Consider the following 25,468-nt stretch of genomic DNA (forward strand, 5'->3'; position numbering starts at 1 on the left):
ATTGCGGTGGGGGGGAAGGGGGTGGCCGGAAGTCAAATAGAGCAGAACACGGGTACAAGTGTGACAGGTAAAGTTGCAGCCCCGCAATTACTTGGCTCATTCCACTGCTACAGAAGAGTCCTCCTGCTAGAGAGAGCTATTCACAGCCTTCTCTAGAGGGTAGTAGGGTCAACTCTCACGTTGGCCAGACCCCGTGAAATAGGTGGGAGGAACACACACTTTACGCCACCCCCACAAGTTGCCTTTGTTGACCAATACACTGCGGCAGCATCATAGCAGTCTACCGGTATAATATCGTGATACCAGACTGTGGTGCGTTTCACAATATTTTCCCAGTTAAGAGGCAAAGTGATATCCTGCTCAAATGAGAACTGAGCTCTTGGCACTCAGCTCACATTTAGAGTCGAGCCAAAGGTAGAAATTCCATATTCCTTTTGTCGGGGGTCAGCCTCTGCATAGGACAACCACTGTTGGCTTCCCCCACAAAGTGGCATTCATTTTATCAACTGCCTGGGGGATGATGGACCAAGTCAATCCTCAACCAGGATGTGAAAGTAACAAACGTTACAAGTGTGTAACCCGGAGAGTTTGGCCTACTCCATTGATGAGTGTTATATATGTGGGAGGGAGCGAGAGCACCCGGAGAAAACCCACACTCGTGAAGGGCGGGGGGGGGGGCAACAGTCAGATGAAAACAGATGCAGATGAATACACTTGCTGTCCTGCAATGCACTGGCAAGCCGGGATATGGCGACCTTCACGCCAACAAGGGAGTTTCATAACATTCTGATATCCACAAACCCTCACCTCGGCAGTGCTGGATTCAATGCCACGAGTGCCGCCACCACCACCCGGGCGAACCCTGGACCTTTGGAAAGTGCGACGTTTGCTCTGCCGCTGGGCCACGGTCTAGGAATCGGGATCACCCCTTCCACCGACCACTGGCACTCTCGTCTGGTGACATCGGTGGCCATCACGCCCACCTGCCGGGTTTTCTGATAAACAAAGGCCCCTGGCACGGAAACGTGGAGTTGCAACGAGCGGCTTCAATCTACCCACCTTCCGCGTTGGCGGTGACACCGTTGGCGCGGTGCTCGTCGAGGAGCCCCTCCTTCTCACCGCCGCTCATGTGCACGACGAAGTCGTACGGCAGGTCGCTCTGCCCGTGCTCGCTCGTCCACTCCACGGCTGTGGGCCGAGGGCAGGCGTTCTGGTCGTCCTTCCAGGCCAGCAGAAAGGCGTGCACCAGCTGCTCCCCCCAGCGTCCTACGGCCCGAGCGCTCTCGCCGGCGTGCTCCGGCGGCAGCACCAGCTGGTCGGGAAGCATCTCGGAGGAGAGCGCCAGCTCCTCGCCGGCACCGCTGTCCAGCGGCCAGTGGCCGTGCTCCCACACGGGGACGCCGAGCGGCAGCGGCGGCGGACGGCGCTCGGGGTCGAAGCGGCTCCAGGAACCGCCGTCTGTGGAGCTGCGAGAGGATGGCGGGAATCGTTACGTGGCGAGGATTTAACGTCGATTTAGAAGAGCTGTAGAAATGTGGGCAAAAGCTTTACGGCTATTGGTAGTGTTGCATGCTGAACTTCTTTCGGACCGTACGTAGCCAATCGTGCTAATCGGAGGTGCGGGGGTAGGACAACAAACCAAACGCAAAAACAGTTTTAAAGAAGTGAGTTTTCAATCTAGATTTAAAAGTGTATAGAACCAGTGGCTTCCTAATATCGAAAGAGCATTCCAGATGGCCGCAGAGATGCAGACTGCCGCTTGAGGATCCCAACAGTTGGTGTCAAATAGAAACTAGTTGAACAGCAAAATGTGTGTTGACCTCTGAGCTATACTCGATGTCCATTTCGCCTTGATGACGGTATTCATTGCATTTGAGAAAACATGAAAACGCATAACAGGTGGGCCGCAAAAAAGACTACCATCCCCACCCATCAACCGCATCAGGAAACCACCAGGCCGATGCACACATCTTCATAAATGGAAAAGTACAGACAAGCCACAGGAGTGCGATCGTGGCCATGCAACCCAAGCTACGGACCACATAAGTAAACCACCGTGAGTATGCCGCTCCTTCAACGGAGGGGCACAACCACACGAACTCTCTCTCCTGAAGCCTTCTTCGTCGTGGCCAGATGGCCTCGACATTGACCATCGTCTCATGAACGCAATTGCTGCCACCGTACGCAAGGACAGAGCGGTTGCGCCCGGCGGAGCCCTCACCCAGACGGAGCGCCGTCCACGCGCTCCGGCGGGTGCTGGGGAGGGCCCGCGGAGCCTGCAGGGCGCCGCTGGGCCCCGGCTTCCGAGTCGGCGAGAGCGGACGGGGACCGAGTGGCCCCCCGGCTCGTGGAATGCGACCCCTCTGGGTCCTTGGGCTCGTCACTGGAGTGGCCGTCTGTGCTCAACGACACGGGTCGCATCTGCTGTGCCTGGCCATCTAAGAAAAAAGGTGGCGAGCGTAACCATCAGGAACAGGACACAGCGGCTGCAAGTGATTGCAGGATGAGGTTTAGATTTAAGCATTTGGGATTTCAGATTTTAAGGATAATTTCTGAAAAATTGTTGACATTCGGATCATTTACGTGCTTCCAACAATGCTGACAGTGCCACGTGACATTATTTTTGGCAGGAAAGGCCCGTGGACATGATGTCATGGTTAGTGACATCATAGACGGTTTTAGAATCTTTCTAAAATAACTTTTTTTTTGGACCAACCAAAATTTTATATCTGGGCCTGATTTTCTGCGGATCAGCCGTGATGGACGCAGTCTCTCATTTGTGGAATATACAACATTTTGCCACGTATCATCTAAACCGTGCCGCTAAGATCAACGAGGACCCGTGCCGGTGGCTGTACCGGCGGCAGCAGAGGGCCCGCGCGGGTGAACGTCTCCCTCCTCGCTCGAGGGGCCGCTCCCCGACCTCTGTCCGTGTGCCGGGTTGGAGCCCTGCGGTGCGGAGCCGGGCAGCTGTGGCAAGGCACCCCCAGGCTCCCCGCCCTGCGGCGTGAGGTGGCGCTCCGTGTGCTGCTGCGGCGTCTGCTCCGGTTGTGGCGAAGGGAACATTTTTTCGATGTTCTCCATCAGTGTCTTGCGAGCGCACGCTGGCGAAGGGAAAGGACAAACAGAGTTAGCACCCGACATATTCCCTGCTGCAAGTCAAGGGGTGCACAGCAGGCAGAGAAGAGAGACACGATGTATTTAAAGTTTTCCTAAATCGGGGGTATTATTTATTATTGCGCTTATTTACCCAGCAAAGCCTCACTGCGTGAGTCTCAAAACTGTTTTTCAGGAGGGCCCTGTCAAGTTTTCCCAGTCGGGGGTAATGGTTCTATGTGGAAATCCAAGTGAATAATTTGTGGTCAAGTTTTCAACATTGTGATAGTTTTGCTAATCCTCATTACATTTGTATGTTTATGTTTTTTTATCTTTGGGAAGAAACCGGATAACTTATGTTAGCCGTGGCCGGGAATTAAACTCAATTAGCCGGGGTTCACAGTACCGTGCCCGAACCACTGAGCCACCATTCTACCATTTACACACGTGTTGGTAACGTAATACAACATCACACACCGGTTGTACTTTTGTGATGGCAAAGGAAGGAAATTCACATCTCTCCGCCTCGCTCAATGTCTCTCTCTGCGTGTCTCACGTACTTGGCGCCGAGTTGGTGTTGAGGGCCATGCTGGCGCAGGGTGGCCAACAGGTCAAGCTGGGGCCCTCGTCCGTCTCCTCCTTGGGCGCTGCGACCACCTCTCTGGGTTTAGGCTCCTGGCGCTTGGGCGCTGCGGTGAGAAATCAAACCCCAGAGAAAGCGTGGTCACAATGAGGGGCATCCTGGAAAATCTTGATGACCCACAGTAGTCCATTGTCCTGAGCGAGAGGAAGGGAGATCAAGCAAACTGAGGGACTGAATTATTGAGCCTTTGGCAAGCGGATATAAAAGTGGATTGTCAAGCGCTTCAATTGTTCCTATTTGCTGACAATCTACTTAAATTGCTGACGAGCAACTGGATACGATCGCAACTAGAACCGCGCTCGGTCGAGCACGGAGACGCGGACGTGACTTCATCCACAGGAGCCTCTGTTTGGGATGTCTGGTCAATTCCTCACCAAATAATGTGTTTGTGGGAGCAATTCGGCTTACCTGAGATCTGTATTGTATTTTTAGATTTTTCAGGAACCTACTTTCCATGCTGCCATCTACTGGCCACTAATGTGCCTGATGGGCGTGATTTGTGATTGAGAGGAGTACGGTTGGTGTGGTGAGTGCGGCTGGTGAGATGAGTATGGTTGTGGTCTGGTGAATGTGGTGGTTGAGATGAGTTTGATTGGTGAGATGAGTGAGGTTGGTGCAGTGGATGAGATGAATGTGGTGAGTGGCATTGGTGTGTTGAGTGCAGTTGGCGTCTTATGAGTTAGGCGAGTGTGGTAATTATAGTTGGTGCGGTGAGTGCGGTTGGCCCGTTGAGTGCAGTGGGTGCATTGAGTGCGTGCAGTTTGTGAGGTGAGTGTGGTTGGTGAGGTGTGTGGTGAGTGTGGCGGTGAGCAAGGGGACCGCACCTGGCGGATTCTCCTCCACGGCCGGTTTTGGCACCTGCCACCTGGGCTCATCCTCGGGCAAATCTTCAACGCCTTCGCCGGCCAGAAACCTGCGTAGGTTGTTGGGGGACTGCGCAAGCACAGACACACAAAGCAATTGGGCTGATTAAGGCTCGGGTAACCGGCAGGAGATGAACGCTGTATTGGGGGCGTTCACAGAAGTGGCAGTCGTGGGGAGGCTTGCGTCATCAGAAGAGATGGCCCAGTGGCACAGAGGTCAGAACGGTGAATTGGCATGACCGACACCCATCGCACAATCATTAAAAATACGTCGACCGTCGTGAAGTGCTGCCTCCAGTTTGTGAATCAGAGGTCGCTTCGAGCGATCTCAGCAGTTTTGTGCACTGCTCTGCGCGAGATCTACATGGGATTCTTGTCTCCCCGAGGCGCGACTCCGATAGGACAATCCGGATAACAATTGGGGAAAGTGACAAAGGTATTGAAAAGTATCGTATCAGCATAAAGATTGAACCTGGGCTCACTTTCAAGCTCGCATAGCTATAAACGGTATTATGAGCACGGGGGACCAAGCACGGTAAGTTTAGGATGATTGTTAGATACCATAGAGGTATCTGCTGGATCCTTTGAGGTTTTATTTCCCTCAAGTAATCTATGAAATAGCCACCACTTTAGTGCTAATGCCACATGCTGGCCGTCTGTGTTATTATGGTCAACAATGTCAAGGCTTTGATTGATCGATACAGAGGAGCATAATTGTTATCCAAATAACCAAAGAAGTCACTTATTGAAAAAGTGGGGGTTTGTTCGACATCCACATCCGAAGCCTGACTGCTTGAGTGTTTAGGATTCAGTTTGGATACGGATAAGATTGACAATTCTCAGGTCTTAAAGCAAGAAGGCTACAGAGGCCTTCAAGAGTGCAGGAACAATTTTTAGTTCCAACTCGAGGTTTAATTTTCGTTTTTTAGAATTGCCTGGGTCACTAAGACATCAAAAAGCAATAACATGAAGTAAATTAATGGCAATGAAGCAAACAAAAATCAGCGCAAAGATAACCACGTTGCAGAAGAGATTAAAAATCCCGCACGAATGGAAACCAACGTAAAATTAAGTACATTTCCAGAAATCAAAATTGGCTCTGACATTACTTTTAAAAACCCAATCAGTGTGAAACGTCTGCCACTCGGTAGTCCTCAGTTGCGTTGTTGGGTGGGTTGATCGTTGTGAGATATACAAGCGGGCTATCCCTACGCCACCCTCTCCCCCAAAGCATTTCAAATGTTATGGCGACCAACCTGGTTGTTCATGGTGGTCGAGAGTTTGTGGAGGAAGTTCTCGAGCTCTCGCTGACAATCCTTGTCCTCGCAGCTGAACAACCGAGCCAACTCCCTAATCACAGACAACGATGTCGCTTTAATACCGCGCCCTTCACGCACAAGAGCATCTCGTCGGTGCTTTACACTTAAAGCGCAAAGCCATCGTACAATCAACCCAGATTCTAAAATAAAGATAACGAGCAAACATTTGTTTTTAGACGTAGGCATTCACAAAAATACATTAAGATTCATAATTGTTTTCTTTTTGGTTAGATCATCGTGTCAGTGTGATGTCAAATATAGCTGTAAAGCTCCATCACCCAACGAACCCAATAAAACCAATTTGTCTCATGCCAAAATTTGGAAAATATTTATTTTTCAGCAAACCGGAGGAGGAATGCTGAAAACGGAGCAAAATGTTGGCAATTTTGCTTGCTCGACGTTTCGCTGGAAATTACAAACACCATCATCATGTGTCAACGTAGCTCCGCTCTCAGGTCATGTGACTTGGAATAGGGTTCCAGAGGCAGGGAGATTACAATCAGCATCATCACGTGTTAATATAGCTCAGCTCTCAGATGATGTGACCATAGGGAACAGAGCAACTCAAGTCCCTCGCCCCTCCTGATTTTAGACGACTTCTAGGAACCAACCTCAAGTTTAGCGTTTGATCAAGGCACGGCCAACAGAATTAAGGTATCAACAGTTTCTGTAAGTGTGAAGAACCAAGCCAATAGACGGCCATGTAAGTTGTAAACAATGAAAATACAACACACAAGCAAAAAAGGATGCCATTCACGACTACATGCCGAGTCAATTTCACCATGGGATTTGTGCCTGACCACGTTTACATTTGGATTGGCAAAAAGGTGGTTGTGGGAGGTGGCACAGATCTCAAGAGCAACGGATTAACAGTGGAATGAAAGCGTTTGCCACCCGACGTGCTGCTCGTAGCGAGCGACGCTCCTTCGCACACACAGAGTGTTGCTGCTGGCGCTGGAACACGGAGAGGCACCACCAGCTGCTCAATAGAAGCCACATGGACCTCCCCTACAGAAGATGATCCCGGCCCCACTGGCACCGGCCAATCGGCAAGGAGGCTCTGCCGCAGACCCTCTCGTACCATATCCGTCCATGACTTCTCAAACCCACGTTGTGTTTATCAAGGCTCCACGATGCCAACTGTCACTAACGAGGTCTGGGCATGTTGGACATGTTAGCCCACATAATAGAAAATTCACCCTCATATTTATAGTGTCTGTCCTTGCAATGCGGATATGCCCGAGATGGATTCTAGGCCGACCCTACTAAGATGTAATTAGCTTTTGCAGGCGTTAATGAAGTGAGGAGAGAGAGAGCATGACTGTGGCCATGTGGAATGACAGTCTGTGCAGTGCCCAACACATTGTTATTCAGCCGACAAAGTGACAACATCGAGCGTTAAATCAGAGGGAGACATCAGAAGACAAATTTAAGTGCACTGCCCAGGTCGTCACATCTACAGCAGGAATGGACAACGTGGGCTAGTTCGTGGGCCACATGGGCAGCCCTCCTTCGCCTCAGTGGGCCGCAAGCTTGACATGGTACTTGTGCACTAATCGTGTCCCCCCCCCCACACATCATCCTGGACACACTGAGACCAGGCCACCAGGAGGGGCCCGTGGGCAGCAGGTTGCCTACCACTACAGCCTCTCAACAACTACCTTGCTACCTATGGCGACTGCAGAGAGGAAGGTGTGTTTGCGTTAATACGACGCCATGTCCTCACACTGTACCGACTGAAGGCAGAGGCAGTGAGAACGCGTCACTATCCCCACTCCTGGCCCTGCTTCGCCCCGAGATAGATTCAGATCTAGATTCAGATCCATCTCGGGCGCCGCGGTGGCGAGATGTTAACTACCTTGCTTGGTATACAGGAGGCCGTGGGTTCGATCCCAACCCTGATGACTGTATATTGGGAGTTTGCATATTCTCCCTGTGGTCGCATGGATTTTTTTTCGGGTCCTTCCTCCGGTTTTTCCTTCCACATTTCAAAACATGCGCTTAGAGTAATTGGCTGCTGTAAATATCCACATGATAAGCCACTTCATTGAGCTTCTGAAAAAGAGCTCGAGCTAAGTGAGCCTTACCTGGTGAAATAAAAAAAATAGTTTAGTTTTTAGATGTCTTGTGCCATCAAATCGCAGTGTGGCTCTGCCTCGGCAAGGCACGTTGCCAGTGGAAGAGCCAACGGTGGCGATGAGACTCCCGCGCTCGCTCAGCTCAAATTTGCCGGTCGAAAAGGGGAACCGATAAACGATGGCGCAGGCAGCCGCCATCACAGACGGCGAAGGAGCAAACCGTGGTTCCTCACTTGAAAATGTCGACGAGCTCGCGCACGGCGTTGTCCTGCACGTGGTCCTTCTGGATGCAGAGGTCGCCGGTGTCCTGTAGGCGGCACGACGCCTCCACCGTCCGCACGAGCAGCGAGCCGTCCGAGCCGTCAGGGCCGCCCGGGAGCGTGAGAGTGTGCAGCACGTACAGCTTTCCCACCTGTGGGCGGCGGAGGAGGGGAAAAAAGAGAAAGCACGCGTGTGTATGTTGAACTTCTTTCGCACCGTACGTAGCCAACCGTGCTAATCGGAGGCGCGGGCGAGTTCCTTCTTGAGCCACCAGAGAGGCCACCCCTCGCCAATGCCGCACCCACTCCTCAAGAGGCGGCCACGCGTGCCGACGGCGTCACGGTTCACATTTTACAACTTTGATCGTTTCTCGCAAATTAACTAAATGGGTGAAGCCACACATCAGCAAGGACTTCCTGTACTATGAAACTACTGCAGACTATAATCATCTTGTGCCATAAGGATGGCGCGAATACCAATTCTACTGACGCAGCGTAGTTTTCCCGATTGGGCTGCGCGCATTGAGTATTTATTCCCTGAAGCTTTCACCAAGCACCAATGCTTTCACCACGCACTACTGACTGCGGGGCAACCTTCACGAGTTAATTCAACTCCTGAAGTTAATTAAATTGCTCAAGCCAATTTAACTGCTGAACATGTCCGCAGCAAGTAGTGCCTGAAGAAAGCTCGAAAGAAGAAATGCTGAACACGCGGCCCAATACAGAAGCCCGCACTTGGAAAACGAACGGACGCGTCGAGTTGACGGCGCGCGCACGTGCTCGCTCACTCCCCCTATCCCTACCTGGCTGAAGTTCATCGTCTTGAGCGTGGCGGCGATGTTGCGCTGCAGCGTCAGCTCGTCGTACACGTGGCGGAAGGCATCGCCACGCGACATCAGGAAAGCCTGGATGTGCGGCACGAGGCGCCCCACCAGCAGCCGCAGTGGTGCGCACGGGCGGTAATTCTCGGTCTCGAGGCGCGTCCTCACGCAGCCGGAGAGCTGGCCCACGTCGCAGATCCGCAGGAAGAGGTCCCTCATGTCAGGGTTCACCTCGACTATCCGCATGTGCCACCTGTCGGCTGTGAAACAACCCAACAACAAACTTCTTCTCTTGCCTCCTTGTTTTCCTCACAGAGGGCCAAAAAAGGCTTGAAATGCCAAGCGGCCAGCAACAAACTGCACAGACATCACGAGTTAATAACATGTTTCGTACAAACGGGCGAAAGGGGAAGCCAAGCGAGCGGTTAACGGCACTCACGTTGTTTGTTCCTCTGACTGGCACCGACATCGGGAAGGCTGAGGAAGCAAACCTTCTCCTCGTCCCGGAAGAGGGCCTCCAGGTTGCGGTCATCGGCAATGAGGGGCCGGCTCTCCAGCGACACCCAGCAGTTGCGCTTGGTGGGGAAGATGCGCTCCTTGGAGAGCGTGGCTGCAGAGGGGATGGGGGGCGGCGGGGTGAGGGAGGAGCAGACTCCGCATCAACACCAGGCCCCCCGCCAGGTAGGGCTGTCACCTCTTCGGCCGGTGACAAGGTCGAGCGGTGGCAAATTAGCCACCTGTTGCAGAGGTTCCTGACTCGGATCCGGCAGGCCGCCCTGGTTAATGTTGTTGGTGTATTAACTGAAAAAATACGTGCCGCCTGCTTCACAGCGGAAGTTCAAGATCTGGTGACTTCATTCTGAGAGTAGGAAGCCATTGAGAAACGGTGTCATGAACAAATTTGCCAAAAAAATTAAAATCAACATATAAAATGTTATCCCCCACTGTAAAAGCTTGGCAGGACCCTCCTGACAAACATCTTGAGACTCAACAGGCTTAGCTGGGTAAACAAGTGCAACAATAATCTATATATAAAAGGGAAATTTGTGAATGTGTGTCTGTTCGAAATGTTTAGCATACTTCCCGACATGCAACAAACTTGAAATTTGGCATGTGGGTAGCTTCCAGATGGTACGCAATGCAAAAAGTATAAAAATAGACTTTTGTATTTTGGGGGGGGGGGGGGGCGCATTAATGCACATATTTTGCACGCCAAGTGAGCGGTGATGTCACATCTGTGATGTCACCCGCATGCGGAAGCGTCACGTAGTGGGCCTGCTGACGTCACGCATCCCCCCCTCCCCCAACCCTCCGCGTAGGCCGTGTATTAATCCAAGACAAGAATCCAAGTCCCGGGCGAAGCCGGGTAGTAAAGCTAGTCATACTATATTATAAAAAACTTTGCAGGCTGGATTCCTGCCTGCATTTCTGGCTTGCACGGTGGCGAAGTCATCCGCATCCCACGGTATTGAGCCAGGTTTGTGCATCGAACTAACGGCACGCTTTCCCCCCCCCCCCCGAAAACACTATCCCCCACCCCGAGCATGGATCCAGCACACATGCGAGAGAGGAGATAGCGGGGGATAGGGAGATAGACATACCTGTCAACCCATACGGTTTACCCATATCCTTGTACAGGGATATTCAGTCATCAGGCCCATACGGTGCGTACAGCCGTTTCAATACGGGCAAAATAAAATGTTTTGTCCATTTGTTTGTGTTTCTTCCTTGTGATAGGACTTTGTAGGATGAACGTTGAGATTTACAAGGCCACAGGGTGACCAATAAGGCCTGAATTGGTCTGTAATAAGTTGGGCACTGCTAAGGGGTTGATAGGTATGGATAGAGGGGAGGTGCAGGAAAGACATGGAGGACGGAGGAGGAGATCGAGAGGAAGGGAGAGGGGCAAGGGAGAGAGTGAAAGGGCATCAAACGGAGAGGAAAGAAAGAAAAAACGAAAGAGCAGAGCGAGGGAAAACGACGAGTAATGGGAAGGGAGGATTATGGAGGGGCAAGAGAGATTGAGGCAGGAAAGATAGAGGTGCGAATAACGAGATCGAGGGTGAAAGATGAGAGATACAGGGAGAGAGGGGGAGGGAAGTTTAACACGGGGGCCTTCGCAGTACTCAGATTGTAAGTGTTGTGGATTTGCTCTCCAACACAACGGTGTGATGTACTAGAAACGAATTGGCACGTTCTGTTTACGTGACAAACCTTACTAATTGGTTGTGTCGGGTGGTGGCGGGTTTAACGACACATTTATATTTACACGATCTAACCCAAACAAAAAAAAAACCTGTATGAGGGGGAGGGAAGTGGGTGAGATACAGTAGAGGGAGGAGAGGTATATATAGGGAGAGGGGAAGGAGGAATAGAGAAACAGAAACAAAGCGAAAAATCGAGATAAATTGTGATGAAGTCCAGATAACTCAAGAGATAGGGAGAGAGACAGAGCTCTATAAAATATAAAAGTTTTTGGTGGCTGGCTGGCTGGGACAGTCACGTCCAAAGGATGTAAACTTAATAATATAACCGAGACATACCGTTTTTAGAACAGTATTTCAGAATAACGGAAGAGGGGAGAACATGTGATTTAATAATATCTAATTTAATAATTTAATATTATTATGCAAATGACAAAAACCAGGACTTTTAATGTCCCAGGACGACTTAAGAGATTTCCCAGGATGACAGCTGCCTCCTACTGAACAGGGCCCCCAACCCACACAGAATCCACTCTCCCCTTTCATTAAAATGTTGTGGTTTAATTTATTTGAAATTGACATTTTGTATTATTCCATTAAATCACGTTTGAACAGTAAGAGCTGTATTACATGGGGATAATATGATTGTGGGATGTACGGAGTACCGAAGTGACTCTGACCTTTGAGGTTGTTGCAGTAGTCTGGGTTGACTTCCATTGTCCGAGGAGAGAGCACGCATTTCTCGGCTGCACCACAAACACACAGCGAAAGCAACAACAAACACAACGCGTCAGAGGTCTCACTGCTCCAGGTCTCTTGTACCTGTAAAGGAGTCCAGCGCAAGCGTGGTGCTGCTTCAATTAGGGCCATCTTTAACAATCCAGCAACACGGAACGTAAATATTTGCTCTTTTGGGGAAAAAAAATTACCCCAACAGAGCCGTTAACCAGGCTACACACGGCCTGCACGGCTTGCAATTTGCAGCATGCGTTTAAATAAAGACACATGTCCTCACGCACACTGGCAGTCCGCAGTCAGTGGTGTAAATTCCACATTACTATGGAGAGGGCCACAGTAATGTGGCATTAAGTCACACATAACAAGCATTGGGCAATGTGAAAAAACAAATAATTTCTCCCACAACGCCGTGAGCTTTACCAGTTTACCAAACAATAATTCAACCAGCAGAATGCAGGGCAGCATCATCTATTGTTGTACCGTATTTCTACACCCACCAGAGCTATGCTCTGCTGCCTTAACCAAACCCCGTAGCAAGAAGGGTGTCGGCACGCAGTCAAACAACCCCCTCCCCATGGCCCGCACAGCTTGGAGAGGCGCTCATCCAGTAGCGGATTGACAAAATTTTGACTCTTTGAAAAAATATCAACGTAAAAATCTTCGTCACACTTTTAACTATGGGGATGCCCCCGCAATGATATTCTATTCTTGCATGCAGTGATATGTTCAGGAGCTAAATGGCAATGTAAATGGTCTGCTGTCCACGAGAGGGCTTGTGTAGTTCTGCTACTCCGTTGAACTGAAGGTGCGTAGACGAGAGTGGTTTACTCTACGGTTCCCTGTTATTGCAGTGGACATCACTGTGGTGAGATGGTAACTACTTTGCCTGGTATACAGGAGGTTGTGGGTACGATACCGATCCCGATCCCGACCCCGACGCCTGTATATATATAGAGTTTGCATGTTCCTCCAGTGTCGAGGGGATTTTTCTCTGGGTCCTCCGGTATTTCCCTCCACATTTATAATCAACATGCATTTCGAGTATTTGGCTGCTATAAATGTCCACACGATAAGCCACTTCTCGTTGAGCTATCATTTGTGGCTAGGTCGCTTCTCAAAAATAAGTTATATAGCTCAGTCGGCCTTACCTGGTCAAACAAAAATAGTTTTATAGCTTAGCATTGAGGCAAAGCGTGGTGGCGCCTCACCTAGCGTGGCGTAGAGCAAGGAGACGTCTTGCAAAACTTCGGCGTTTGGCAGAGTGCAGCCCTCGCACACGAGGCACAGCAGGTCGGCGTACTGCTTCATCTTGGGCGTCGCAGACACCTTCAGGGTCTGCACTCACAAAAAAAAGGTCCCCGCCCGCCCGCCCGCCAAGCCTTAACAGATTGTTGGGGGGCAAGCGCTGTAAGCGAGCAGCACCCATGAAGGCAAATACGGCGCCACGGGGGGATGGTATGGGCAGCAACAAGACCGGCCGCCTTTGTCTCCCCAGTGCACATTTTTTACCCCCTGCCCTAGTTAATAATTTAATAGTCGAGCCGAGCTCGGTTAGGCCGAGGACTGGTTCAGATATGAAGACTGCTGGAGGTGAGTGGTGTTCGCGAGCACCTATGAAAGTCGGCATTGCACACGAGGGGGTGGATGGCTAATACGGACACCCAGCTAACTTTTCTCCCCGGTGCTATTTTTACACTGCACCAGGCACTCATTTTAAAGCTCAGTCAAGCTAGAGTAAGCCCAGGACTGGTTCAAATTTTTGCCCCTGTTATTGATCTTGGGTGAGATTGAATACAGATCGCTGGGTTTGTACAGGCACCTACACACACAACGTAGATTTTAATATAGATGTTGGGGACCACGATGTTAACCACCTCGCCTCATATACAGGAAGTCGTGAGTTCGATCCCAACCGTGACACCTGTATTTTTGGAGTTTGCATATTCTCTCCCTGTGGCTGTTTGGATTTTTCTCCAGGTCCTCCGGTTTTTCCCTCCACATTTAGAAACACGCGTCCAGAGTATTTGGCTGCTATATATGTCCACGTGATAAGCCACTTCGTTGAGCTGTCATGTGTGGTCAGATCGCTTCTGAAAAAGAGCTACATAACTCAGCAGGCCATACCTGAAAAATAAAAATTGTTTCAGTAAAAAATGGCTTCCCGGCAGCCTACGTTACCTGCTGGAACAAATCGGCCATGTTGGTCGAGCGGCCGTAAAAGAGCTGGAGCTGCGGCGGCGCCTCGTGCTGCAGTGACGCGTAGCGCAGAAACAGCCGGGTGGGGTCGGCCCAGCACACCTCGTGCAGGTAGCGGAAGCAGCCCTGCACGGCGCTGTCCCCGACGTTGCCCCCCCTGCTCTCCCCAGAGTCTGAATGCTGCCTCCTGCAGGCACAAGGTGCGCGAGCGTCAGGGTTCGCGGGAGCTCTCGCACTACGACACGGGCTTACGCGCGTCGAGGCTCGCAACAACGCGAGCGTTCACGAAAAAAAAAAGTGTTTTTATTGTTTTCAAATGCCATAGTCAATCCTCTCCAGGCCTCACCTAAGCCATGGCAGCAAATCACTCATGATCGTGAATGTCTAATAATCCTGTGAGCGACTGCGAGCGACTGACTGTGAGCGACGAGCGTGGGTAACCGTCGGTGAATGAGCAACTGTAACCACGGCTGTGAGCGACTGCAAGTGACTGAGCGACCGTGAAAGAGAGCGTGAGCGACCGGGCCCATACCGAGTCGCGTCGGGCACAAACACGGCGGGGTAGTGCCGGAACAAGTCCTGCAGCTGCTGGTTGGAGCACTCCGCCTGCAGGTACTCGTACACGGCGTGGATGTGCTCCGGCGAGGTGCAGAAGGGCACTCCGCTCTCCGTGGAGACCCCCTCCTCCTCAACCGCACCCCCACTGCACCAGCGCTTCAGGTGCTTCACCAACTCCTGCGCGTTCAGCAACATGCGGACGCCTGCAGCGACGCAGAGCGGGGGGCGAGGAGACGTGGACGCAAAATAAGCATTTTGGATTTTTACACATACATCTATCGATATTGGTTCTATAATAGAGGTGTTTTGGGTTACATCGCGTAAATATGTGTCGTTAAAACCCGCCACCGCCCGACACAGCCAACTAGTAAGGGTTGTCACGCAAACAGAACGTGGCCAATTCGTCACTTGTACAGCACTAGTGTGTAGTTTATAGTGTAGTGTATAGTAGTGTGTAGTGTAGTATACTAGTACAGCACACCGGTGTGTTGGAGAGCCAAGCCACAACATTTACAAACCGAGTTTGATGTTTCACCAGTAATTACAACTAGCTTCATCAGGCGACAGACAGATTTGTGGAGAAGTCTTACTGTTTCATTCCTTATAGAGAGGCATTGATGTGTTGACCACCCTTCTGCACTCTTGCACAATGATGGGGGGGCGGGATTGCTGAGGCAACGTACATGATGCAATGTGCATTATCCGAGCCCTTTGAACTTGTCCTTCCTGTCTATTGAGTTTATTATAATAGCCCTACCAACAGGAAGACTTCTCCACAAGTCTGTCTGTCGCCTGATGAAGCTAGTTGTAATTACCGGCGAAACGTTGTACTCAGTTTGTAAATGTTGTGGCTTGACCCTTCAACGCACCGGTGTGCTGTACAAGTGACGAATTGGCATGTTCTGTTTACGTGACAACCCTTACTAGTTGGCTGTGTCGGGTGGTGGCAGGTTTTAACGGCACATTTTTATATTTACGCGATATAACCCAAAAACCTCTATTATGGATGATATTTAGACCTTTTACAGAAGTGAACTTTCAGAGCCAGGCTGCACCTTTCTCAAATGTTCCTGCATGAGAGAAGACACGGCCATCTGTGACCCTTAACACTGAGAGAATTCCTCTCTCCGCCCAGAATTCCCCCTCTTTGATCCCTCCTCCCCTCCCCTGTCTCCATCTCCTTTCCCATCCGTACCCTCCGTTTCCTGCCATCCCATCTCCACTCCCCTCCTTGCACCCCCTCTCTCCTCTTCCCGTCTGCCTCTCCCACCCATGCTCTGCACACACCTCTCCCCCCGCTGTGCTCTCCGCTCTCCCCCACCCCCGTGCCCTCACGCTCACCGAGGTCGCCGGCCAGCGTGCTGTTCGCCGACATCTCCACGGCGACGTACGCGGCGTGGCGCCCGAGCAGACGCCGCAGGTTGTTGGCGCGCAGGTAGAGGTCGCGGGCCCGGCCGAACGGGGGCGACGTGGAGCTGGACGGCCCGGCCGCCTCAGCCGGCAGCCACGGCAGCGTCGTCAGGTAGATGAGGAAGGACGAGTCCACCTCCTTGAGTGGCCGCCCGACCGAGTCGAGCACGCGTGCCGTCTTGTACTGCGAGTAGCGCGAGCTAGCGCGCACGCACGGTGGGGGGGGGGGGGGGGCAGGAGAGCGGGAGATCGTAATGCCAGGGTCCTGCCGGACTGCGGGCAGAAGATTTGGCATGCGCAGCCAATCCTCCCGCGTCAATGTCTTTTCATCAAAGTGCCGAAGCGCATTAAGGGACGTGATGCATTTACAACAATTTGCTGCAGTTAAAAAAGACTGCACTTGCACATCCTGCTAGGGACGCGTGGTATTGAAACGTGTTCATTAACCACCCATCATTTATCTGTCATCACTACCACCACCAACCACCCTCCACTATCACCACTGCCACCAGCATCACAAAAATGCCCTCCTCGCCAGATTCGCTTGCCTGGCTGCACATCTCGCGAGCTCTTTAAATCTTTTGAAGGCGCTGCACTGCTTACCAGTGCATAAGAAAGTCCAGTTCAAGGTCGAGGTACTTACTTTCATAGCAAAGGATAACCAATTACAATGCCATCCACTCGAATGTACCATCGCCAAACATACGCTCATCTGCTATGAACCTGCTGCTGCCGTGTGTCCACTCGAGATCGACTGAGCTTCAGACAGCAGCCCCGGTGGTTTGGAACAGTCTGCCAGCTGAAGTCCACTCAGCGATGACACTTGGTGTTTTAAAGACTGGACTAAAAACATTTACTTCTCTTTTGTTTAGCTAAATTTAGTTCAACCTTCTCAGTGCCTTCTGCCCTTCAACTTTTTTCTGAATATGGCGCATTATAAACACATTATTCGATCGATTTATTTGACCATGACCATCAACACCATCATCACCACGAGCACCACTGCCACATGGCCCTGCTTACCCATCATGCCGTGTCACCACCAACACCACCATCAAAGATATGCTGTATCGCTTTAACAGACTATTAGGGCAAGTAGTGTCAGTGAGCACCTATGAAGGCCAGCAATGATTTTACAAAGTGCACCGGGTACTTATTTGAGGCCGAGTCGACCTAGAGGAGACCCAGCACCGGTTCAGATAATCGTCGCTTGTGTTCGACATGAGCGGAAATCGAACTCGGGTTGCTGGGTTCATAGCGCAGCGCGCTGACCGCTACGCTACTGCATCGCTGCCACCGCCACCGCCGCCGCTGCCGCCACCGCCGCCGCCTCTGCGGGGCTCCGCTCACCCCTTGTCCCACTCGCCATCGAGCAGGCAGAGGAGCAGCCGGCGCTGCGTGTCGGTGCGCGCGTCTCCGAGCTGGGAGACGGTGAGCAGCGCGTGCAGCTCGGCACAGACCCAGTCCTCCACGGTGTAGCGTCCGTCCGCCACGGGGGGCAGCGTCGCCGTCACGCCGGCCCACGGTGACGCGTCCTGCGAACGGGAGCCGCGGGGGTCAGTTGGGGCAAAGATGGGCGCCGGCTTTCGGAACTCTGTCACACCCAGCGGTGGAGGAGGCACGGCAGGCGATGACGACTGTGTGATCTAAGGAAGTTGCTGTGTGGGACGTATGTTCTATACCTGTGATGTTACGAATTAGTCAGCCTGTTCAAAGAGTTTATTTTGAGCTACAATCGTGAATGAAACCTAGTGAGCTACAATTGTGAATAAAACTAGTGAGGTACAATCGTGAATAAAACTAGTGAGCTACATTCATTAATGACACCGAGTGAACTACAATCATTAATGAAACCTAGTGAACTACAATCATTAACGAAACCTCGTGAACTACAATCATTAATGAAACCTAGTGAGCTACAATCATTAATGAAACCTAGTGAACTACAATCATTAATGAAACCTAGTGAACTACAATCATTAATGAAACGTAGTGAGCTACAATCATTAATGAAACCTAGTGAACTACAATCATTAATGAAACCTAGTGAGCTACTATCATGAATGAAACCTAGTGAGCTACAATCATTAATGAAACCTCGTGAGCTACAATCGGGAATGACATCTCGTGACCGGAAGCCTCGTTGGGTTTCTGCCTCCAAGACGTGGTCACTTTTCGTCACATGAGATGCAAAACCGAATGGTGAAGAAAAATAAAACATTTATAAGTTTTTTGTGGGCTCGGCCACGTAATGATCTGACGTAGCCAAAAAAATAAGTTGTCGTGCGTAAAACATTTACCGCTCCAATCTCTACGACCGTATTAGCTCACCGCGGTTACGTTTAAGAACAATTCCCACAGCCAAACTTTGCAATTCGATACGCGACGTTTGTCTTCAAAGTGCATCAAACATCTTCAAAACGGAACCTGGCAAGTTAAGAATATAACCCTGTCACCCGACTTGGCTTCTTGAATAGGTGTGCTGCGTATAAATTGGCACAATAGGTGTAATTTGGTCATATTTTGGGAGAGAATCCTCATACAAAAAAATGTACAGTACCTGCCGAGCCCAATTTAGGACATCAAACTAAATCTAATTAATATTTTGGTTAGTTTTGATGTTGTAGTACTGCTCACCAAAAAAGGCTTAACTAAGGATACCCCATCAATGGTTGACTACATGCACCATGCATGCCAGACATACTACCCACCAGATCCTGCTGGCTATACGACCTCCGCTCCTTGCGCACGATCGGAAGGTCGCACACACCCAGCCTTCCCAGGAAGTCTCTCCAGCTGTTCACGTCCGACTGTCCCTGTATGTACACGGGGTGCACCAGCAGCCAGTCGGCACCTGCATGCACGCACACACGTCACGCGCACACACACACACACGTCACGCACACACACACACGCATAAATGATTATTAACCCAGAATCTCGCATGGGCAAAATGGGAAAGAAAGCCATATGCAGTTGCCTCTTTATTACTCTTCTATTTCTCCAAGCATGGTTTTAATAATCCATTAATTTCACTCATCAATTCCTCCACGAATTTTATCTCATCGATACCGGGTTAAACCATCACGCCACAAGTCATAGCAAGACAACCAACCACTCACTCATCCATTCGTTCGCCCTCTCACTCACCCACCCGCCCACACTCACTCACCCACCACCACACTGCAGGTTACAACAATTCTCCCTCCGCTTCTTCCCTCGCACTGCTCCACTTTGGAATTCCCTCCTCTCATCAACATTTCATTTACTTCAATTCTTATAATAACCTTGCTCAATTTTAAGAGGCGTATTATCTCTTATCTATTACAACTTCAATGGTGCTGTTTGTTGCTGGCTACTTGGTATATTGGGCATGGGCTAAACAACCGTGATAGAAAAATCATGCAGGTGTATACAAATTCGTCAGGACACACAACAACTGGCATTCTCCACTAAGTGGCGGTAACGTCACCACAGCGCTTGTGGCATGCTAGGTGCACTTTGAGGCCACGTGAAGTGTCAAAGGCCCGCTGGCAGGAGCTCACAGAACAGACCCATGTGCCATGGGTTGACTGAGATGACCGGCAGATGCACCAACTGTGCTCCACACTGTGCCAACTTTCTGCGTTTTAGCTAACCGGCCCTCCGCTCATTGTTGTGAGCATCGCTCTGCCCTCTGTTGTTACTGAAGGGTGACCTGCCTCCAACTGCCCAAAAGCGTCCTTCACGAGCCTCTTCCAAAGAGGCCGATCTTGACACCGCTGGTACCAGTCATCCGCAAGTCCACTCAGCTCCACATTCTCTCTTGTACCACATCACTCCATCTCTTCTCTAGCCTGTGCCGAGCCCATTTAGCCCCCTCTATCCAGCCGAACAAAATCTGTTTAGGCATCAGGTGGCTGAGCATGCTGGCTACATAACCCAGCCAATGGAGACTTGCCTGTCTGAGGAGCTCACCGATGGGACTTTGTCCAGATCTTCCAAAGATTTGTGAGCTCCTCATACAATCCAGGCTGGTTAAACCAAGGATGGATCATAGGCAGGCTAGCTTGCATGTGTCAAACCGGCGCATATGTTCCTTCAGTGCTCCACATTTCGCAAGCATCGAGAAGGGAGGGCATAACTGTGGCCGAGAACACCTGGAGATTTGTATGGCGTGACAGACCAGGTAGCTTTTACACAGCGTTATGCAGTTAATAAAAAGATGCCGCTCGACTGATTCGGACTCAGACCTCAGTTGCCAAACTGGAACTGGTCATAAGCACACTGCTCAAGTTTTGAAACCACATTGGGACTCTGCAAGCTTCTCCTCAGTATGTCTGGCAAGGTGATGTTGAATAATTCTTGCCAGGACCTTCCCCAGAACACTGAAGAGGGAGATGCCCCTGTAGTTGTTGCTATCGGTGCAGTGCCCCTTTTTAAAAATGGGGACCCCACTAGGGCATCTTGGAAGTCTTCAGCTCACTTGAGAGGCTATGTCTCCCCGGCGCTTGACCTGGTTTCAAGCTCTGGATTGCCCTTTGCACTTCCTCAACAGATGGCACATCAGCAGCTATACTTCCTACTTCCTCCCAGCAGGGTCAAACAACCCACCTTGCCCGAAGATGTTGTTGAGCTGAGGGGTTTCCCCTGCCCAAAGACCTTACAAAAATGTTTAGCAAACCTGCGAACCTGTTCTTGGGAGTCGGAGATTGGATTTACGTTCTTTCCCTCAATGATGGTGATTGGTGTGGTGCTGCAAGTTACTTTTTTATGATGTTAAAAAGTGATTTATTATCGCATGCTACCAAGGCAGTTTTCATTTATTCAGCAACTCGCGACCACCACTCATCCTTGCAGCACCACACGGCTCTCCGACCCTCCGAACGAAGGCTGCAGTAAGCCTCATTCTTGGACGTGGGATGTTGTAGATGGTGGTAGTGGGCCTATCGCTTACTTTCGACGAGCCGGAACACCTCTCTGGGTGCTCCGGTTTCCTACCAAATGCTAGCACTCATTAATTGGCTGAAACATCTTAATATATGGGGAATTGCAGATCATTAGACCTCCTTTGCAAGTACCAAAATATAATAATAGGGTTGCAGAGTTTGGGAAATCGTTGGCGTCAGCTCACTGCTTGCCTGCGGTTCCTCGCGCCTCCCACCGAGAGCGAGCGATACTGCGAGGCGCATTACAAATTCACCACATTCCCCTCGGCGGAGCACCCTACTCCTTGTTATATTGCAATAGCCACCTGGCAAGTTGGTGGGCAGGTCCCATTTGTTCCCATAGAGCGTGGAGAAGTACACGCTGGTGTCCACCGGCAGCACAAAGGCGCCGGTCGAGGTGAGCACCGGCAGCGTCGCACGCAGCTCGGACAGGTTGCAGACGGACGCGTCGTGCTCGCACTGCGCCTTCACGTACGCCAGGTAGCTGATCACTACATCATTTGGCCTGTCCTGTACAGAGGGGGGGGGGGAGGGGTGTCACACAGACAAAGATGAAGATTGCAGGTAATTTATCGAACGGAGCGCATTTGGACCTTGCCGATGCCACACATGGCCTACTATTTTTCAAACAATGTCACAGGATTTTATTTCGATTTAAAGCTTTCGTGACTGCAAGGATTCATCTTCTTTGGTTCTTTCGGTAAAGTCACGTAGAATGAGAATAAAATAATAAATTGATAAAATAAAATAACACAATAAAATTCTCACGACGTTTCGGCCACAACACAAGCGGCCTTCATCAGGTGAAGGGACGAGACTGTCTGGAGGACAGCGCTGGAGCGAATAAAGCCAAGCTCAGATCGCGACCTTTAAGCTGTGTGAGAAGAAACAGAGCGCCTTGACAAAGGAATTAGCATAGAATTTAGCATTGAAATAGCTGAGTAATTAGCTTGTGACTGGTCACAGAAATGGTTATGTTAAAGTCAAAGCATCCACATCCACAGAGGCACCCCTTGACAAAGGAATTAGCATAGAATTTAGCATTGAAATAGCTGAGTGATTAGCTTGTGACTGGTCACAGAAATGGCTATGTTAAAGTCAAAGCATACACATTCACAGAGGCACCTAGTACAAATCAAACAGGAGAATTTAGCATAATAACTAGGAGAATTTAGCATTGAAATAACTGAGTGATTAGCTTGTGACTGGTCACAGAAATGGCTATGTTAAAGTCAAAGCCTACACATCTGAGCTATTAACAGTAACTGGGTATACACTACACTATATAATGAATACTATATAGTAAACCAATAAAAAACTAAAATATAAATTACCTCAGTGTTATCAATAAACTCTATATATTCTCCAATCAGCTAAGCTACCAACAATAAGTCGTTATATATCACAATGCTATATGGCGAAAAAATGAGTGGATTCTTACCCTCAACTTTAGCACCACGGATAGCTACGGGCCCCGTTCAGACGGACGAGTTCATCCATGGTCGGAACAGAGGAGGGGGAGAGAGACAGCTGCGAGGCGCTATTATACTCCATGTTGTAAACCATACCATTGACCGTGGTGTGAGAGGTATTAAGAGTCAATGCCAGCGAAAGAGCTGCAGTCTGAAGGTCATCGTAAAATACAATTAATTAAAAACGGAAATGGTTTAAAACATCTTTCCAATGGTTACTAAGCCAGAATCCATCTTCTCGGTTGAAATTGTCTCTGTGCTCGTATATGTGAATGGCCTCATGAACGAATCTCTCATGGTAGCCGGTTGGTTTGCAAAGAACCTCCGTCTTGGAGAAGTCAATGTCACGTGAGCCCACTGAATTATAACAGTGATCTGCCACGGCAGAGGAGTTCGTTCTACCGTGTTTCAAGTCTGCTTTATGTTCGCGGATGCGGGGTCACTAAAAAGATCTCCAAAATCCTGAATAAACACAAGATTCAGGTCCGATTCAACACAGTACATAAAATCCGTGATCTGGTTCCATCTGTAAAAGATGCTGTTCCAGACATACAGTACCCGGGCGTTTACAAACTAAAGTGCCTCTGTGGTAGTAGCTACATTGGAGAAACCAAACGACATATCTCGGATCGCTGGCATTGACTCTTAATACCTCTCACACCACGGTTAATGGTATGGTTAACAACATGGAGTATAACAGCGCCTCGCAGCTGTCTCTCTCCCCCTCCTCCGTTCCGACCATGGATGAACTCGTCCGTCTGAACGGGGCTCATAGCTATTCGTGGTGCTAAAGGTGAGGGTAAGAATCCACCCATTTTTTCGCCATATAGCATTGTGATATATAACGACTTATTGTTGGTAACTTAGCTGATTGGAGAATATATAGAGTTTATTGATAACATTGACGTAATTTATATTTTAGTTTTTTTATTGGTTTACGATATAGTATTCATTATATAGTGTAGTGTATACCCAGTTACTGTAAATAGCTCAGATGTGTAGGCTTTGACTTTAACATAGCCATTTCTGTGACCAGTTACAAGCTAATCACTCAGTTATTTCAATGCTAAATTCTCCTGTTTGATTTGTACTAGGTGCCTCTGTGAATGTGTATGCTTTGACTTTAACATAGCCATTTCTGTGACCAGTCACACGCTAATCACTCAGCTATTTCAATGCTAAATTCTATGCTAATTCCTTTGTCAAGGGGTGCCTCTGTGGATGTGTATGCTTTGACTTTAACATAGCCATTTCTGTGACCAGTCACAAGCTAATCACTCAGCTATTTCAATGCTAAATTCTATGCTAATTCCTTTGTCAAGGCGCTCTGTTTCTTCTCACACAGCTTAAAGGTCGCGATCTGAGCTTGGCTTTGTTCGCTCCAGCGCTGTCCCCCAGACAGTCTCGTCCCTTCACCTGATGAAGGCCGCTTGTGTTGTGGCCGAAACGTCGTGTGAATTTTATTGTGTTGTTTTATTTTATCAATTATTATTTTATTCTCATTCTACGTGACTTTACCGAAAGAACCAAAGAAAATGTCACAGGATCTTTAACGCCCACTGTTGATGCACCCCTGGGCGGTCGCTGAACCGTGAACCTCTGCGACAAGGGGCAAATGTGCAACCGCTCGGCCACGTCACCGCCCTCCCCACCCCCCAAGGGCTGAAAATCACCGACGAATTATAATGATTTAAACTTTTAACCTGCCGCAGCATTCGCTCACTCTCGAAGAGAGTGAGCAACTCAGAGGAGCGAGGAACCAGACAAGCAGGACGGTAGCCACGTGATGAGCCAGTGCCAACAACTGCCCAAGCTCTGCGGTTCTCTATATATGAAGGTGTTATCGGCCAATTAAAAAGTGTCTGCATTTGGGAGGAAACCGGAGCACCCGGAGAAAAACCACACGTGGGCGGGTAGGATCCAAATTTGCCATGCCGCCTTCTCCTGGCAAGTCGGGGTATGGCACCTCGTCGACGCCCACGAGAAGGGAGCTTCATACCATTTACGCGATCCACCACCCCCGCCTCTACAGCACTGGATTACAGGCATGTGAATCCACCACCGCCCAGGTGATGGTGATGATGATGATGATGATAACAAAATCAGAATCTTGATTTCGACTAACAAAAACAATTCTCCTTCCAACCCGCCCACGATACCTTCCAGGCACCGCTTTCCAGGATTGGCTTGACATGGCGAGCGATGACCTGGGCGGGCGTGACACGCCGCACGTGCAGTCGCTCGAGAAGACGCACGAGCTGCGAGGAGCACAGCGCGTCGACGCAGCACAGTAGGTCCGGGTGCAGCACGCACAGGTCCACCTTCAGCAGCTCTACGCCTGCACGGTGAGGAGGGAGAGGAGAACGTGAGGGCTGCACCAGAGACTCGGGCATGCCGAAGAGTGCTGTGCAGGAAAACCTAAATGTCACAGGAATGTCTGAATTTTATTTGTTTAAATATTCCACCTGCTGCTGGAAGGGCCTCAACGAGAAGGAACCCTAGAGATCCCGTCTAAGAGGGTATTTGGCCTACTCTTCCATGAAGGCCACACCTTACCCCGCCACACGTAACCTGCCGTTTGACTAACTGTGGTGCGGCCGTTCACACTGCTGGGTGTTTATTGGTGGCAGTGGGTTCGGATTTAAGAAACTTGCCCATTGTTTCAACTGCCGCACCGAGGGATGGAATTGAACCGAGATCTCTGGATTGCAAGTCCAAGGAACTAACCATAAGATGATGGTGGCATCCTGAACTTCATATTCGTGTATGGCTTGCAATTAAAACTTGACCGCCGTATTGTCATATGTATGTATATACAGTATACAGCGGTAGTGTTACAGTTAGCGTGCCGTGCTACGAAGCCGGTGACCAGAGTTCGATTC

At 50.1% G+C, this 25,468-nt stretch overlaps 1 protein-coding gene across 3 annotated transcripts in view; it reads right to left on the bottom strand.

The window, feature by feature from the left end:
• The window catches only part of LOC116949713 (uncharacterized), an 84,507-nt gene that overhangs the window by 3,341 nt on the left and 55,698 nt on the right, over nucleotides 1–25,468 (bottom strand). For all 3 annotated transcript variants that reach the window (XM_076072321.1, XM_076072322.1, XM_076072320.1), the window contains exons 28-45: nucleotides 24,746–24,924; nucleotides 21,420–21,624; nucleotides 18,898–19,040; nucleotides 17,537–17,721; nucleotides 16,118–16,386; nucleotides 14,751–14,979; nucleotides 14,201–14,405; nucleotides 13,231–13,357; nucleotides 11,965–12,030; nucleotides 9,520–9,690; nucleotides 9,063–9,340; nucleotides 8,233–8,411; nucleotides 5,859–5,952; nucleotides 4,564–4,672; nucleotides 3,657–3,785; nucleotides 2,859–3,104; nucleotides 2,222–2,438; nucleotides 1,060–1,466 (exon numbers count right to left, since the gene is read on the bottom strand). In XM_076072321.1, coding sequence (XP_075928436.1) covers nucleotides 1,060–1,466; nucleotides 2,222–2,438; nucleotides 2,859–3,104; nucleotides 3,657–3,785; nucleotides 4,564–4,672; nucleotides 5,859–5,952; nucleotides 8,233–8,411; nucleotides 9,063–9,340; nucleotides 9,520–9,690; nucleotides 11,965–12,030; nucleotides 13,231–13,357; nucleotides 14,201–14,405; nucleotides 14,751–14,979; nucleotides 16,118–16,386; nucleotides 17,537–17,721; nucleotides 18,898–19,040; nucleotides 21,420–21,624; nucleotides 24,746–24,924 — 3,438 coding nt within the window. The remainder of the gene's footprint in view (nucleotides 1–1,059; nucleotides 1,467–2,221; nucleotides 2,439–2,858; nucleotides 3,105–3,656; nucleotides 3,786–4,563; nucleotides 4,673–5,858; nucleotides 5,953–8,232; nucleotides 8,412–9,062; nucleotides 9,341–9,519; nucleotides 9,691–11,964; nucleotides 12,031–13,230; nucleotides 13,358–14,200; nucleotides 14,406–14,750; nucleotides 14,980–16,117; nucleotides 16,387–17,536; nucleotides 17,722–18,897; nucleotides 19,041–21,419; nucleotides 21,625–24,745; nucleotides 24,925–25,468) is intronic.

The sequence above is a fragment of the Petromyzon marinus genome, chromosome 37 (genome assembly GCF_048934315.1).
Source record: "Petromyzon marinus isolate PM22_M1 ecotype Great Lakes invasive population chromosome 37, UKy_Petmar_22M1.pri1.0, whole genome shotgun sequence".
In the NCBI taxonomy this organism is placed as follows: Eukaryota; Metazoa; Chordata; class Hyperoartia; order Petromyzontiformes; family Petromyzontidae; genus Petromyzon; species Petromyzon marinus.